At 36.1% G+C, this 16,881-nt stretch overlaps 1 protein-coding gene across 1 annotated transcript; it reads left to right on the top strand.

The window, feature by feature from the left end:
- The first annotated feature begins 887 nt into the window (after window positions 1-887).
- Window positions 888-5,902, top strand: LOC121998273 (MADS-box transcription factor 4-like). The gene is made up of 6 exons (XM_042553117.1): window positions 888-909; window positions 5,012-5,110; window positions 5,348-5,409; window positions 5,512-5,611; window positions 5,703-5,732; window positions 5,828-5,902. The coding sequence occupies exons 1-6, from the start codon at window positions 901-903 to the stop codon at window positions 5,900-5,902; spliced, it is 375 nt and encodes a 124-aa protein (XP_042409051.1). The 5' UTR covers window positions 888-900.
- Window positions 5,903-16,881: the final 10,979 nt, after the last annotated feature.

Below are 16,881 nucleotides of genomic sequence, written 5' to 3'. Positions count from 1 at the left end.
GACATAGGAAATGGGTCAAGGCAGATGAGATGGAGCAGTGTTACATTTTGGCTCACTACAAGAAAAACCCTCATAGACATCGGTGGAACAACAACGGTTTTAAGAAAAAATCGATGTCGTTAAGTATTTTACAATAGTTTTTCTAAAAACCGGTGTCTATAAGGGCATATTTTCACTCATAGACATCGATTTTTAAGCCGATGTCTGTGAGCGCATTTTTTTTGTTAATAGACACCGATTTTAACAACGGTTTTTAAAACTCGATGTCTATGATAAAATAAAATAATTTAATTTTCCCACTAATACTTAGTCAAAATTTGTAACACTTCACTCTTTTCTTCAAACCTAAACCTAGATTGCGCCGTCCACCGTATACCGTCGCAACACCACGACCACTTTCCTCCTCGCCGCTAGCCGTCCGACCATCTCTCTTAACCTCATCTCCCTCTTCCCTTCCTAGATCGACGCCTCTTCCTCTCTCGATCAGGACAACCACACCAAATGAAGATGACTCTAGTTTCGTCCAGGATCAATGGAATCCGATTGAAGAGCGGAATTGAGAAATCGTGCGAGAGTCTTCGTTTCCTGTGGTCAGCGTTGGATTCTAGATAGCGTGTTCGGTACTCTCCTCTCTCAGTTTTCTTGCATTTTCTCCACCTCTTTTGACCCAGTTTTGCTGCATGGAGAGGATGGAGAGACTGAATCTTGACTAATGAGTCTCGGTAGGTGTGTTCAAGGTTTTCTTATTCTTTCTAAGATCCATCTATCTTCTTTTTTATTGTTTCTTTCTTCGGTGGTGGAGTTGATTTTGGTGTGAGCAATCTTGAGGGGAACTTGGTTAGGAGCTCTGCGAATGATCTCTTCTTTTTTTTCTGACCCAGACGTACGGCTACGGGGACAATGATCGAGGTTTAGGTCTGAGTTCGGTGGTTTTTTGGTTTGGTTTGTGTTCATCTTCCAATATGTGAAAAATGACTTTTTACTTCACCACAATTTACTTTGGCAGTTTAAATATATGAATTAAAAGTGTATAAGCAACTTCGCTGCAAAAATCGATGAAGTATATATAAATATAGACTTCACAGATTTAAAAACACGGGCTTCGCTTTAAACTGAAATAAGCTATTACTTCGGAAATTTGTTAAATACCGAAGTAGTAACGTCATGAATACATTTTTTAGTGTTTACTCCGAAGTAATAGTACAAGTGTTAACTTTTATTTTTACAAAGAGACTCTGAATTTCTATAGACCTTCGTTCTCCCCACTTCCTTTCGTTTTCTTGGGTTAGGGCTTTTGATGCTCCTCTTCCGAAATTGAGTTGTTGGACCTCCTCTTCCTTCCCCTTCGTTTCAGTCCTCTCCGTTCCCCCTCGTTAGGGCTTCCGATTTGGAGACTTAGGCAACAGAGACGAAGGTTTGCAGTAGTTAGCCAAAAATAAGGTTTGGCAACTTGAACTTTCTTACGCAGGGTTTAGGTTGCAAGTGTTTGAGATATACCATATGTTTTCAATTTGACAGAGCTGGCGGAAGGCTAAGGTCCAGGTTTCTTTCCTTCGATTTCTTTTTCTTATTCTTCTTCTTTTTCTCCTCCTTTATTTTGCAAAATCATGTTTTAGACGGTCTCCAATTTGTTGCAGGTTTGGTGCTATTCTTCCAACAAAGACAAGTAAACATTATGCTTCGGATCTAAGCACAACTTTCCTGAGAATTTGGAGGGTGTGGATGGGCATGTCTTCTATTGGTGAGAGCCAGCGTTGCCTTGCTGTAATCTTTCTTGTAAATTTAATGGAGTGGTATTGAGAGGCCAAAACAAGATTTTTTTTAATGGATATATTCTCTTTTTAAAACAAGATTCTATTTTATACTAACAATTTGATTTCATGTCATTATTCGTAGGAGTTAATGATATTCAATTTTTTTGGTTTAGTTTTGTTTGGTTGTTTGGCTTTTATGTATTTCCAATATTTTAAAGCATGCCACATGAAAACATAATCCAAGCTTTTTTTCCTGTAAATTTTCCAAGTGAAATCAATGTTCAAATTCTGATTACCTGTTCACAATGTCAATTATTACATTCAATTAGGTTACTGGTTGTTTATTAAACTTTGTCAATTATTCTATTTAATGAAGTTACTGGTTGTTTATTAAACTTTGTCATATGAATTTCTTGCCTATATTCTATAAATCATTAATACATTTTCAAGTATTGACATGATAAACCCAAGAGACAAGTCTACCAATTTAAATTGTTTTCATCTCTTTTTTATCCCCCAACAAATCTTCATCTCTCTTTAATAATATTTGGCCTGAAATTTGAAAGTAATCCATGGAACATTATATTTGGCCTGAAATTTTATTAGAGTTTGAGAAAGGTAAAAATTATGTGAAACAAATTGATGGCACTTTATTATTTGGAAAATGTTTTTTGCTTTTTTTTTTTAGTCTCTGTGTTTGTTGTCTTGTTATGCTCTGTAATCTGGAATTTTTTTTTGCTTTTTTTTCAATCTCTATGTTTACGAGGTCATTACCTAAAGGGTTGATTCATGATGCTTTCTTGGAGTAGATACTTCTGTTTTCGGTTGTTCTTTATTTGGTTTGTTGTTGTGGATCATGTATTGTGGGATTGATTTCTGTTGTGAAAGTTTATACCAATTAAAATTGTTGGTTTTTGATGTAGAAGAATGCATTTCAGCTGCACAAATATAGATTTTTATTGAGCACTGACTATACTTCATGAGATTTATGATTCATCCCATGCTTTCGTTCTTTATATATCCACATATTGTACAAAATACGCATTATTTTTCTTCATGATGAGTAGAAAATATTGACAGCTGTTGGAATGAGTATAAAATACGGAACTGTGCTCGATATGAATTTGACTACCTTTTTACAGTCTTACTCTAACTTTTGCTTAACATATCTGTAGTATCTTCAGGTTTTGATCAAAGAACACATTGAGCTAGCAGTACCTCTTCACAACACATTGTCCCATACAAAATACCAGCCGATCAAGATGGCAGTACCTCTTCACAACACATTGCTAATCAGTTGGAAGCATCAAACGGAGACAGCATATGCCTTATCCCATACAACATTGGATATATTTTTAATCCCTATTCAATTCCTAATACATAGTAGCTTAGCTATATATTGACAATCGTGCAGGTACCACTGGATCTTGACCGTTATAAACGAGGACAAAGATACAATTTATTTGTTGGACTCAATGGGTAACAGGAATCGAGATGACGCTTGGAAAACTACAGTGTGCAAGTATATTTTAGATTATGTAGATTGTGAATAGATTGATTACCAAATATGAAATGAAATAAGTTCTATTTTTACAATGTAGTGGAGTGAGGATGTACCTTTGTATGAGGGGTAATCTAAAACGACCAACTTTCAAACAGTTGACGGTATGTCTTATTGAAAACATGCATTCCTGGTTCTTATATATTTGGTTTTTCACTTTGCATTAACTTTGATTCATTAGGGTAATCTAAAACAACAAGGTTGTGTTGAATGTGGATATTGTGTCATGCGGTACATGAAAGAGATTGTTGAATGTGAGGATCTACAGTTGGAGAGAAAGGTGTGTGAATTTCTTCCATTTTTAACAGGAATATACATACTGAATCAAATCGATATAGTGTTGCACACTGAATTAAATCGTTCACACCCTGCTACTGCTTTCTTCTCATGCTTTGATATGGCTTCTTTCCTTCTTTTTTTTCCTCGCCCTTAGATGACACACTGTTTATGGTTTTATACAAAACTGTGTTATGCATAGTTCTATTAGTAGTTGTGGGAAATTAGTAACTAATTTGGGGCTAACATTCGTACTTTCCCACATGTTATATTTATTTAGGCTTCTGTGACCCACATGTTATAATTCGAACAAAATGTTACTATAAGAGTGCATATAAAAATACATATTTATTTGTCTTATCATGCTTATCATGCTTTTGTTAATTTAATTCATGATTTTTTTGTCAACTTACTGTGTTTTGATTTAAAGTTTTCAGCTACAAAACATAACATGATGGTTCTTTCTAAATTACAATTTGCAGGTTGTGTGAAGAACCAGTACTATACGCAGACACAATACGATGAAGTGAGAATTGAATGGAGTGAATTTGTGTACTGGTTCTTGGGTGTCTGACTTGTATGTACTGATATTTTTATTTATGATATTATGAGGTGATGGCTGCTCCCTTTTTTGGGTTTTTATGGCTTATTTTGACCATATTTAGGGAGATTTGTTTTGTATAAACATATGCTGAAATCAAGGCTTATGAAGTTACCTTTTGTGATGCTCAAAATTACTGAAGTCTAAAAATATCATTTACTTCACTAATTTGTGGATATATGTCGAAGTAATAGTAATCCATTACTTTATTTTTAACCGAAGTTAAAGTAGGTATATTACTTCACAACAAATACTAAACGATGAAGTCGAAAAGGATTAATTACTTCGGTGTTTTTAAAAACCGACGAAGTTAAATGCACTTTTTACTTCGTAATATATCTGAACCCGACACCCAATAAAACTTCTTTTTTCTAGGCCTACCCTTCAGAGTTTATCCGAAGTAAAATGAATCTTTTTACTTCACACACGTCTACTTCGGTAAAAACAGGTCTTTTACTTCAGGTAATCAACGAAGTAAAAAGTCGTTTTTCACATAGTGTTCCTGCTTCGTATTTTTTTTTAATGATCCCATAAATGTTGGATCCAAAATTTCTTCCTTTCCTATTCTTTTTCGGTGCTTTATCTGAGAACCCGATTCCTTTGGGCTCCCAAGTTGAAGCTCTCTTTCCCCCCTTTTTCCCTTCTTGCTTTTAATATCCCCAACTCTCTTGTTGCTTATCTTTGCTTCTTTGTCTTCACCTCCGTTCTCCCTTTCCCTTCCTTCTTGGTCTTATTTCCTAATTTTAGATTTCTCAAATATTACACGTTTTACGTTTTAGTTTGCTCATTTAATGCGAACTCTGTGAATAATAATCTCAGATAAAAACATTTTGCCTTGGCGCAAAATTAGGAAAAAAAAAAAGTAGCATGAGGTACCAGACGAACTCCGGCGAAAAGCTCTGGGATGCCAAGCATGAGGTATCGTTGCTAAATTAAAAATGCTCTTTTCTCTCTCTCTCTCTTCCTTTGTTTTAGATGACTCTAGTTTCGTCCATGAATCTAAATGGTGAATAAGAAAATTTCTGATATCTTGTGCAAAATCATGGAGATTCTATTTTTTTGTATTCCATTCATCTCATTTTTAAATCAATTTTTCTCTCTACACCAAATGAATCATTTTCAATTTTCCGTGAAGCAAATTGCTGTCTTTTGCAGAGTCTGAGCGTTGAAATTAAGCGAGTTAAGAAAGAAAACGACAACATGCATATTGAACTAAGGTTTGGTGTGCTAATATATTGTTTGATTCATATGGTTCATATGTATCACTCATCTGGTGAAGTTTGTGCTCTCTTATGATGGCTTTGTTCTGTGCGAATTAGGCATCTTAAGGATGAGGATCTCAACTCCCTTAACCCAAAGGAATTGATTCCTATTGAGGAGGCACTCCAGATTGGGCTCACCAGCGCAAGGGAAAAGCAAGTGAGAAATTTGTTTAATGGTATTTGCTTGTCATTTCAATTGAGATTACCTTTGTGTTGTTGAATTGATTCTCATTTCTTGCCAATTCTAGATGGAAATCTGGAAGATGCACAAGAAGAATGTTGGCATACATATTCCCTCGAGTTTTAATTTGTTGAATGTTTTTTTCTCTCTTAATTTTGTTTCTGCTCTTAATGGTTTTCATCTCTCGAATAGGAAAAATTTCTAGAGGAGGAGAACAAACAACTGACTTATATGCTGATAATCTTCTTGTCAGTTGATGTTTCATAGCTTACAGATGTTTATAACTATTTTGTTATTCACAATTTTATTACTGATGGGTAACATTTTATTCAAGTCCAAATGTTTTAGCACTTGTGGAACACATTATTTTATAATTCTCCTAGATGCATAGATTTTATAGAAATACACATTTCAAAGAACTATTTTTAGCACCTCTAGCAAGTTTTCTATCAAAGGAAGCCAACTCATGTACCCTAATTGCTCTTGTAGTTATCCTAATGGAACTTTAGAAACTAGAGCTATGCATAATATGTAATTCTAGATCATTTCCATTTAGTCTCTCTACCTTATTGATGTATATTAGAAAATTTTCTTTGTAATTTTTCTAGTAACACTTGGCCTTTGTACCTTCCGCATTTTTTTCTTTTCTTTTATTTATTTACTTAAGATATTTGTTTTTGTAGTTGACATACCAACTGGACCCAAAATGGAGGAATGAGTGTTTGAGCTGTAACGACCACCCTTCTTACTACTACTACTCTCTAAGGATGACCGTTACTTAACTACTAACTCTACTTAACCGGTATGATTAAAAATCACATGGAAACCCTACCGAAAAATTTCAGCAGAGTCTCCCCTGTACCGATGACCATATTCAACAATACATGCAATATATACTCAGCCAAAAACGGCTGGAACACATATCAATCAACCACGCAGTATAATAAATCCAAAATAAAGAAAACAATACCACAACTCATCACACCATATCACAATTCATCTACTATGTCTTAATCACATCAAAATATCATGTACTATCTCAAATACTTCTAACATAGCAAAAGACAATAGAAACTAAAAGAAAACTTCTTTCTTAGTCCCAAGGCTTCCATAGTCCTGGCATCGCACATCCTTCGAACACCTCCTTTTCGCCTTCCTTTCCATATCTTTTCCTTTCCTGTATCTGCAGTAAGAGGAAGTGCAATCTATAAGTAAAATTTGCTTAGTAAGCGCTATCTAACTCACAAAAACATGAATATACATGTATACAGAAAGAACTAGAAACTATATGCTCTAAAGAAAAGTAAAGCATAAACATAACTGCTCATGTCAAACTAATAGCAAAGAAAAGCTAAGGAATCTACTCATGTAATTCTAATATCTAATCATGTTATTCATGGATAAAACTGCATGATAGAAATAAAGCTAAACAAGTGAAAACTGCTCATCCAATAGGTAAACATGAAAAACTACTCATCTACTAAATAAACATGGTAGAATAAAAACTAAACTTGTTGATTTTAGAACTATATGAAACTTATTTCATTTGTTCAAAACATATACTTATATACTTCAAAATAATAATCAACTTCTCTTGGGCCCGACATTGTACCAATTTGCGCGCATCCTTAATATGAGTTGAGGTAGCTAATCCCGAAACTACTAAGGTACTTCTAGGCGATCTTGTGCCTAGGGGCGATCTAGGAGCCCACCCAATGGACCTTGTGTCCGGTACATGCCATTAAAAAGTAAAATACTTATTTTCTTTTTAACTATAACTTCCTTATACTTGTTATTCTTTAATTCTCTTATAACAAAATGCTTTGGCATTTATTCAAACACTTAGTGTGCTTTTAATCCTAAACTTCTGGAATTTAGGATCAATTTAAGACCTTGGTCTTTTTCTTTCTTTTCTTTATCTTTCTTATACTTTTCTTAAACTCAAACTACTGATGGGGAACTCAAAATTTGAAACTGAAATGCTTAATGAAAAATCTACACTGCAATGCATATTAAAAAATTGTACTAATGCTTAATAGAAATCTAGGAACTAAATGCAAACTAAAAATTTGGTCATGCTAAGAATAAACTGAAATGCTTTAAAAAAACATGATTGTTCATGTTCGATTTTAACAGAAAAATCTGCATATTAAGCTTATCTAAAATCTGCATACTAAGCTCATCTAAAATCTGCATACTTGAATGAAAGTAGCGTATCTAAACATCAAATCTGTATACTTCTCTAAATCACAGTTAACTACTAAAACCCGAAAACCAATTCTATAACAATTCATTGCTATTTCAGTTAACAAGGCATATAAGAACTTAAATCCTTTTGCTTCACACAAGAACTTCACTTCAACGTGAGGATTTCTAAATCTTCCAGCTAATTCCCAGATGGAGTTATATTCAATTAGAAATGGGGTACATCTTGCAGTCTTCTCTTCTGAAACCTTAATTCCTACCATGCGTGATAAATCATCCTTTAATTGTACTAAATTGTTATAAAACAACCTTGATTCCTTATAATCTTCCCTAGCAACTATAAGACTTTCGTTATTGTCATCTGAACCTTAGAGTAAAACATTTGAAAATCTTCTCTTTTCAGACTTTAAATTTTCTGGATTCTTTAAACTTACTAAAACATGTTTAACAACTTTGAATCCTTCTTGTAACTAGAAGTAAAGTGTAAAATGCCTTGAATAAATCCTGTTTGTATTCTTAAATAAGGATGGTCCTTCTGTAATCTTTTACCAACACGTTTTCCTGTGTAGACTTCATTAATAAAATTTATAGTTTCATTCTTTACAGAAACTGATAAGGATTTACACATTCTAATAAGGTCAACTGGTAGACATATTTTCTTCAAGGATTCTGAGTTTGTGACCATTTACTTGCACCTCCGAAAGCAAAGAAGGATACTAAAGCCCTAGGAACCATCTTGTCCAACATGTTCCAGAATCAAACAGGAAATCTAAATCCCTACAATACTTCAACTTAGCCTTTCTTAGAGCACAACTACTTAAACAATCATGACTTTCCAACATGAACAATACAACTCGAATCCTCAAATCGCAGTTTAATAAAACTCATCAACCCCATAACATTCCAACTAACAATCCTCTTTTATCGCTTAACCTCACTATCCGAAACTCATACTCAAGTAACTGGAATGTAATTGCAATGCTAATTACAAGGGCTTCATCTATTCCATTTAATTATTTTCTTTTATTTTTCTTTGTGGTTCACGGCAACTAAATCTGTTCGTGCTTGCTAGACATGTAAATTTGTTCGTGCCTGCTGTAAACATGATAACAAATTAAAATCTATTCATGCTAGTGATTCTTTACCCACTCGCGTCCACACATAATAATCAGATGGATCAGTACATGACACTTTGTAAGGCAAAACTCAAGTTCAATACAGCAGCAAACAGAGGAACCCAAACCTAAATTCTACAGGTTCTGAAATCATGGAAGAGAGGCTAAATCCCTAACCATAATTTCTGTGCAACACAATCCGAAACAAAGAAGGAAACTAAAACTCGAAACTAATCCTCCTGTTCTTCATGCTTAAACTAAACCAATCCTTCTCTTCTTTCTTTAGGGTTCACGGCAGCAAATAAAACCAAGAAAGAATCAACAGTTAAAATCCCTAGCAGCAAGCTACAAAAATCAACACAGCAGGAAGCTTCGGAATTCATGAACTCAAAGATCCGAAACCTCAAATTCACAGCAACAAGGCAGAAAATCCCGGAACTACTCTTACCGCAGGTGAGTGAGCAACTTACCCCTCGTGTTCTTGGACTTACAGCCGGAAAAGGTGGCTTCCAATACTTCTAGGGCTTGCGGAGGACTCAAGCTCTCGGCAACTCCTTCACCTCCACTTGTTCTCCTCGACAAGGTAATCACGATGGTAGAGAACCCTCTCGGATTAGGTCCTTGGTCGGCCGCCGGAGACGAGCCCTAGTTGCGGCTTCGTCGTCTTCGTTTTCGCCCAAACAGAAACGTCGTGCGCGCCGTCGCGAGAGGAGGAATTTTGAGAGAATTTTTTAGGTTTTAGGAAAAAGATTTAAATCTTATACTCAAGGTTATTTTCGTTTCCAACTATAACTTTTCTCCTTCTTTAATAACAAACGATCGCTAGCACACTTGGTCAGCCCGGCTTTAACCAACTCCCAGGTCGCGGCTTCGATTCCTCAGCCGCGCACTTTTATTTCCAATTTAATTTTACTGTTCCTAACTACTACTTATATATATCTCGCTCCATATATGTTCACAAACAGGTCGTAGACCAGTTGGTTGGCTGAGCTCGATAAAAACCTGGTTCGGGTCTGAGTTCCTGGGTTCAAAACCCGGCTTCAACATATATTTATTATTATTTATTATTTTTTTTTAAACTTCTTTCTCTTGGTAAAAATACCAAACGAACTCCAAAAATAGCATAAAAATACTCTAAAAATCTCTAGAATTTTTTTATAGCATTTCTAAATATTTTTGAATTATTTTTGGGACTTAAAATGAGAAAATTTGGGTCGTTACATGAGCTTTGCAAATTCAAAGTGGCTTCAGTATAAAACTCACCTCACCAAGACATTCATCCAACCAAATAGAAATAATCTGAAGCTTCTCAACAAGGTACCTCAAGGACATTGCATTTCACCTGGAGATTGAAGTAGTTTTGTGATTAATCGGATGTCTGAAGACTTTATAGTAAGTTGTTTAAGGCGGTCTTTTTTTTAACTCTAGTTGATATGTGTGGTTATAATTCATCTATCACTTTGTAGAAAAAAAGTGAACTACAAAGTCAAAGAAGCAAGGCAAACTTATACTCTCACCGTCTTTCTCGAAAAGGATATGCGGGGTTGTCTGAAGAAATAGTAAGTATTTAGGAAACATTAAATTCCTACTTATGGTTGTTGAAGTTGGTGTTGAGTACATTGACTTCATGTGGTTTTTTGCTTACAGTCCAGTGTTTTATGTGACGACGATGAGATAAACAGAGCCATCCTTTGGAAGAATAACATATTTTGAGTAAAAATAACATTATATATCACTCTCACTTGCATATTTTGAGAACTTGTAGGATGCATATATACACTAATTATATTTCTTTGTGTAGTTTTCCTGTGGTGTTTGATGTGTTTCTATATAGTCTTTGAACTTCTCTTATGTGAGATGAAAAAGTAGATAGATCCCTTTTAGATATTTGTTGCTCCAATTGTTGCGCTTGGGGTTTATGATCTGATCTTTCATTTGATTTCCTCTAGTTCTACAAAGTTTATGTTTGGTTGAAAGAACAGTCTTGAATTTGTTGAGTTTATTCTTAGAAATGATTTCATAAGCCTAGCTCGAAGAGGATAAAGTTTGAAATTCGTGTTGACTAGTTAGCATTTTATGCCATGAGACCATGGAGAGATGTCTTGGGACTAACTATGTGCAGCCATTATGCTTTAGAAAATGTCATTGTTTTACAGTGGAATGAGATGGTTATGCTGAGTACCCGTCATGGGAAATTCAAGATAACAAGGAGTATTTAATTATATTTTCTTATGTGATGCATTTTTCTCTTTTCTTTTATTATATTTGTCTTGTGCTTGTATGGCGGTGCTCAGAAAGGACCCCAATTAAGAGAGTTGGATCATGGAGCTGATATCATTGTTGCTACACCAGGACGTTTGAATGATATTCTGAATATGAAAAGATTGAACCTCCATCAAGTACTGATTAATTAAATTGCAACTATGAGAAAACTTTATTGCAATAATTTCTGGTTTGCAATATATTAAGTTCCCAGGAATGATAGATCTATCACTATATGATGTGGTTGAGATAAATGATGAATGTGTCTCTTTTTAAGCATTCAAATTAGTCATCTTGTTACCTGGTGCTCTTACTACTTTTTCAACTATGATTTTTGGTCTTGGTTTACTAATATATTATTTATGTGCTTTTACAGTTTACAAATCTCAAGTACTCCAGAGTTGAAATTGATGAAGTGCAGTTCGAGTGGGCTGAATGCATGCTAGATTACATTTGAGTAGAAAAGGTATTTGATTTTTGAAAACTTTGGATGATGCATGCATTTTCATGGAATGTAAATTGCTGATATTGTCCCATGACAATTTCTTTCTGATGGTGATATTCTAGGACTTCTGCGGCATGTAAAATTCTTCTATTTTTGTTCTTTGCTGTAGTTAAGTAAACCAAATGATACTTTTGTTTGACATATTAGAACAGTGGATGTTTTAACTCAGAAAACTAGGCATTTGAAGGTGAAAAGTGGTGAGATTAGGGAAATGAAAGGCATAAGAAGAATGGAGCAGGATAGCAAGTTGAACAGATTTTGATTCTCATAATTTAATGTTTTCTCAGCTTGATTTTTGACTCACGATGTTCTACCTTGATATGTATAATGTCTATTACCTTTTGATGTTGTAAAAATAATATTTGTGTATTTTATGGATATTGTTGTAAGAAAATATTTATGTAATTTGTGAATATTTGTGTATTTTATAGATACTGTTGGAAGAAGAATATTCGTGTAATTTGTGATTATTTGTGTATTTTCTTGGATACTATCGGTTTTTCACTGTTTCGGAAATCGAATTTGTGTCGTTAAACAATACTGATATTACATCGGTTTTCCACCGTTTCAAAACCAGTGTCATTAACTAATATTAAATCAGTTGTATACCGCTGCCAAAACTGGTGTTATTAACATATAATATTACATCAGTTTTACACCGTTGATAAAACGATGTCGTTAAGTGATATTACACCGGTTAATAACCGATTCGAAAATCGGTGTCGTTAAGTGATACTACATCGGTTTTAAGCCGATGTCTAAAATGACAGACCTTTTACATCGCCTTCATAGACATCGGTCGAAATTGTAATAGACAGCGGTGGAAAACTGATATCTATGAGGGTTTTTGTTGTAGTGGCTTCTATGTCAAATGTACTGCAACATCAACATCAGGCCATACCCACTGCCTATGACATGATGATCAATCTCAAGGAACTCTTCGGACACCAGAATCGGGTTGCCAGGCAGGAGGCCATGAGAAACTTGATGACGACCACCATGACTTAGGGGACACCCGTAAGGGATGATATTCTCAAGATGATGGCTCATTTGAATGAGATGGAAGTCCTTGGAGCTAAAATTGATGGGGAAACCCAGGTTGATATCATTCTCCAAATGTTATCCAAGAGTTTTGATCAGTTCCGCCTAAACTACAACAAGAACAAAAGGGTTTATTCGCTGGTAGAACTTCTGACATAACTCCAAGCGGTAGAAGGGCAATTTCGTCAAAGTTCTCAAGTTCACATTGCTGAAAACATTTATGCCTCTAAGCCGAAAGGCGGAAAGAAGAAGAAGAAACAAGTTGGTTCGGCAAAGAAAGTGATTCGACCTCAAGGGACTGGGTCGCAGGCAGGTGTGAAGAAGCCGAAGGGCAAGTGCTTCACATGAAAGCAATTTGGACATTGGAAGGTGGGTTGTCCTCACAAAAAGGAGAACAATAAAGGTATATCTTATTCATTAGTTGTTGAAACATGTTTAGCGGTGTTATCTACCGGTACCTGGTGTGTAGATACGGGAGGCACTGATCATGTCTGCAATTCATTGGAAGGGTTCCAGAAAACCAAACGACTACATGAAGGGGAGATCACCGTCTACATGGGTAATGCTATGAGAGTGGCGGCTGTTGCAGTGGGAGATGTTTATTTATCTTTTGATAGGAGTAAAATTTTGATTTTGAAAAATTATCTTTACGTACCATGTTTTAGAAATAACTTAATTTCAGTTTCTAGATTATTTATGGATGGATATTCTGTTTCTTTTGATGATAAATTGGTTTTCAAGAAAAATAGGGTGGTTATATGTGTTGGGTTTTTCGGGCCGCGAAAATCGTGTTTTCGCGTCGCGGAAACCCCGAAAGCCCCAGCCACCGGATCCGTGCAAAGAAAAATAAAACAAAATATGAGAACGAGTTTACAAACTCTACATCTACACTAGATAAGAGTATTACCCTCGATGCGATGCCCTTCGCTATCCCGCTAGTCCAATGGCTTGCCGGATCTCAAGATTGTCAACGTAGACAATCCTCTACACGTATCCACACGAACACACTAGATGGAGAAGGACCAAACAAAGGTGTGCTAGCACCTAGGGTGTTCGGACAAGATAGGAGAGGGAGAGCAAGAAGAGAGAACTCAAGGAGGAAGAAGAGTTGATTATCCTTGAATGAAAAATGATAATCCCATTCACTATGTATGGTCGACAACAATTGTAACTCCTTTACAATTAATGTGGCCGGCCACATTAAATGGAAAGGAGGCTTGTAACCTCCATGATGTGGCACACACATGTGCTAGACATGATGATGTTGCATATCATCATTGGTCATTCAATGCCAAGTCACAAATGATGTGGCATAAAGTCATGTCAAACTTGACTCTTCATCTTCCTCTCAAGTCAAGTCAAACTTGACTTAATCTCTCTCATGGTTGATCTAATCCAACCATTTAATTCAAGCCAATTTAATATAATGAATCTAATTCATTTAATTAAATTGATTCAATGAGTCATAATCTAAATTAGACTCATTGAACACATGAATCAACTTGAGTCCAACTCAATTAGCCCAATTAGGATTACTCTTAATCCAATTTGATTCATCAAATGAATCTAATCCTCTTGGTTCATCATATGAACCTAATCTCCATCTAATTATCCTTATTGTGTGACCCTATAGGTTCTTATTGGCAATGCCCCTAAACCCATTTAGGAGCATAAGTAATGAGCGGTATCTAGCAACACATCATTACTACCCAAGTTACAAGAATGTTGAGATCCAACATCACCTTGTGACTACTAATTGTGACTCCTCACAATATATGACAAGTGCCCTTCTATCCAAGACATCTAGATTGATCAATATGAGGCATAGACCGTGTCATCCTCTGACCAATCTAAATCTTGAACTCCAAGTAGACTCACTAAATCAAATGAGCTCAATATCCTATATTGACTCATTTGAGCATAGCCATGCACTTCGTGGTCTCACTCTATCAAGAATACCGATGTCACTCCCGTCATATAGGAGGGATAGATCCCATCTACATCACTCACATCCCTCTGCATAATTCGTTACATACCCAGTAATCGCCTTTATAGTCCACCCAGTTACGGGTGACGTTTGACGAAACCAAAGTACATAACTCCTTATGTAGGGATCCATGGTGACTTCAGGTCCAAGGACTAGTAGTCATACTAATAGCCACATGAGAAAGTATATGACACTCATATAATGATCCATGATACTTTCTCATGGCGGGTCATTCAGTATACATTCTCCAATGCATACCCATGTGTCAACTTGATATCTCTATATCCATGACTTGTGAGATCAAGTCATCGAGTTGACCTACATGCTAGTCTTATTGCATTAACATTGTCCCTGAATGTTAATACTCGACTAGGAATGATTAAGAGCAGTGTTCCCTATATCATCTCACTATCGGTTCAACTAACCGATTGATATAGGTAAGAACCTTCTACTCAATGACGCTATTATACTTAGTTTATTTGGCATCAATACAAGTAAGTATAATAACCAAAAATAAATGCCTTTATTTATATAAGAATATGATACAATAAGTCCATAATACAATTATCAAATGATTGGCTCTAGGGCTCTAACTAACAATCTCCCACTAGCACTAGTGTCAATCAGTGTAGGCTCTAAGCCCTAATGACCTAGTGTCACCATCATGCTTTCTTTATCCCAAAGCCTTGGTCAAGGGATCTGCGATGTTAGCCTCTGTAGATACTCTGCATATCTTCACATCTCCTCTCTCGATAATCTCTCGAATGAGATGGAAGCGCCGTAGTATGTGTTTGGTCCGCTGGTGTGAGCGAGGTTCCTTCGCCTGTGCTATAGCTCCATTATTGTCACAATAGAGCTCAAATGGGTCAACGATACTGGGAACCACCCCAAGTTCAGTGATGAACTTGCGGATCCAAACTACCTCCTTTGCTGCCTCTGATGCAGCAATTTACTCGGCCTCTGTCGTAGAATCAGCTACTGTGTCTTGCTTCGTACTCTTCCAGCTCACAGCACCATGATTAATGCAAAATAAAAACCCTGACTGCGATCGATAATCATCCTAATCGGTCTGGAAGCTGGCATCCCTGTAACCCTTTACAGCTAGCTCATCATTGCCTCCATATATCAAGAAATATTCATTAGTCCTTCTTAAGTACTTAAGAATATTCTTGACCGCTATCCAGTGACTTTCACCTGGATCTGACTGGTATCTGCTCGTCATGCTCAAAGCATACGAGACATCTGGTCGAGTACATAGCATGGCGTACATGATAGATCCTATGGTTGAGGCATAAGGGATCTGATCCATGCGGTCTCTCTCCTCTCTAGAAGAGGGACCTTGAGTCTTCGATAGACTCACACCATGTGACATCGGCATAAATCCCTTCTTGGAGTTCTGCATGGCAAACCGAAGGAGTACCTTGTCAATATATGTACTCTGACATAGGCCAAGCAATCTCTTAGATCTATCTATATATATATCTATATCCCTAGAATACGGGATGCCTCACCTAAGTCCTTCATTGAGAAACAACTCCCTAGCCAGGTCTGGACAGACTGAAGCAAAGGGATGTCCTTCCCAATGAGTAGTATGTCATCCACATACAATATGAGAAAAACAACTATATCCCCTACAACCTTCTTATAGATACAAGGCTCATCTTCATTCTTGATGAAACCAAACTGTTTGATTGCATCATCGAATCGAAGATTCCAGCTCCGAGAAGCTTACTTTAGTCCATAAATGGACCTATGCAGCTTGCATACTCTGCTAATATGTTGTGGATCTACAAAACCCTTAGGTTGTGTTATATACACATCCTCGAGCAGGTTTCCATTCAGAAACGTGGTTTTTACATCCATCTGCCATATCTCATAGTCATGGTATGCTGCAATAGCAAGCATGATCCGAATGGACTTAAACATCGCTAATGGAGAAAAGGTTTCATCATAGTCAATACCATGAATCTGCATGAAACCTTTAGCTACCAAGTGACCCTTATAGATAAGTCCATCCATGTCAGTCTTTCTCTTAAAGACCCACTTACACCCAATGGGTTTTACCCCTTCAGATGGATCAACCAAAGTCCATACTTAGTTGGTGTACATGGATTCCATTTCAGATCTCATG

Source organism: Zingiber officinale, chromosome 1A (genome assembly GCF_018446385.1).
Source record: "Zingiber officinale cultivar Zhangliang chromosome 1A, Zo_v1.1, whole genome shotgun sequence".
Lineage (NCBI taxonomy): Eukaryota > Viridiplantae > Streptophyta > Magnoliopsida > Zingiberales > Zingiberaceae > Zingiber > Zingiber officinale.
Note: the sequence above shows the minus strand (reverse complement) of the source record. Positions and strands in the feature narration are given on the sequence as shown.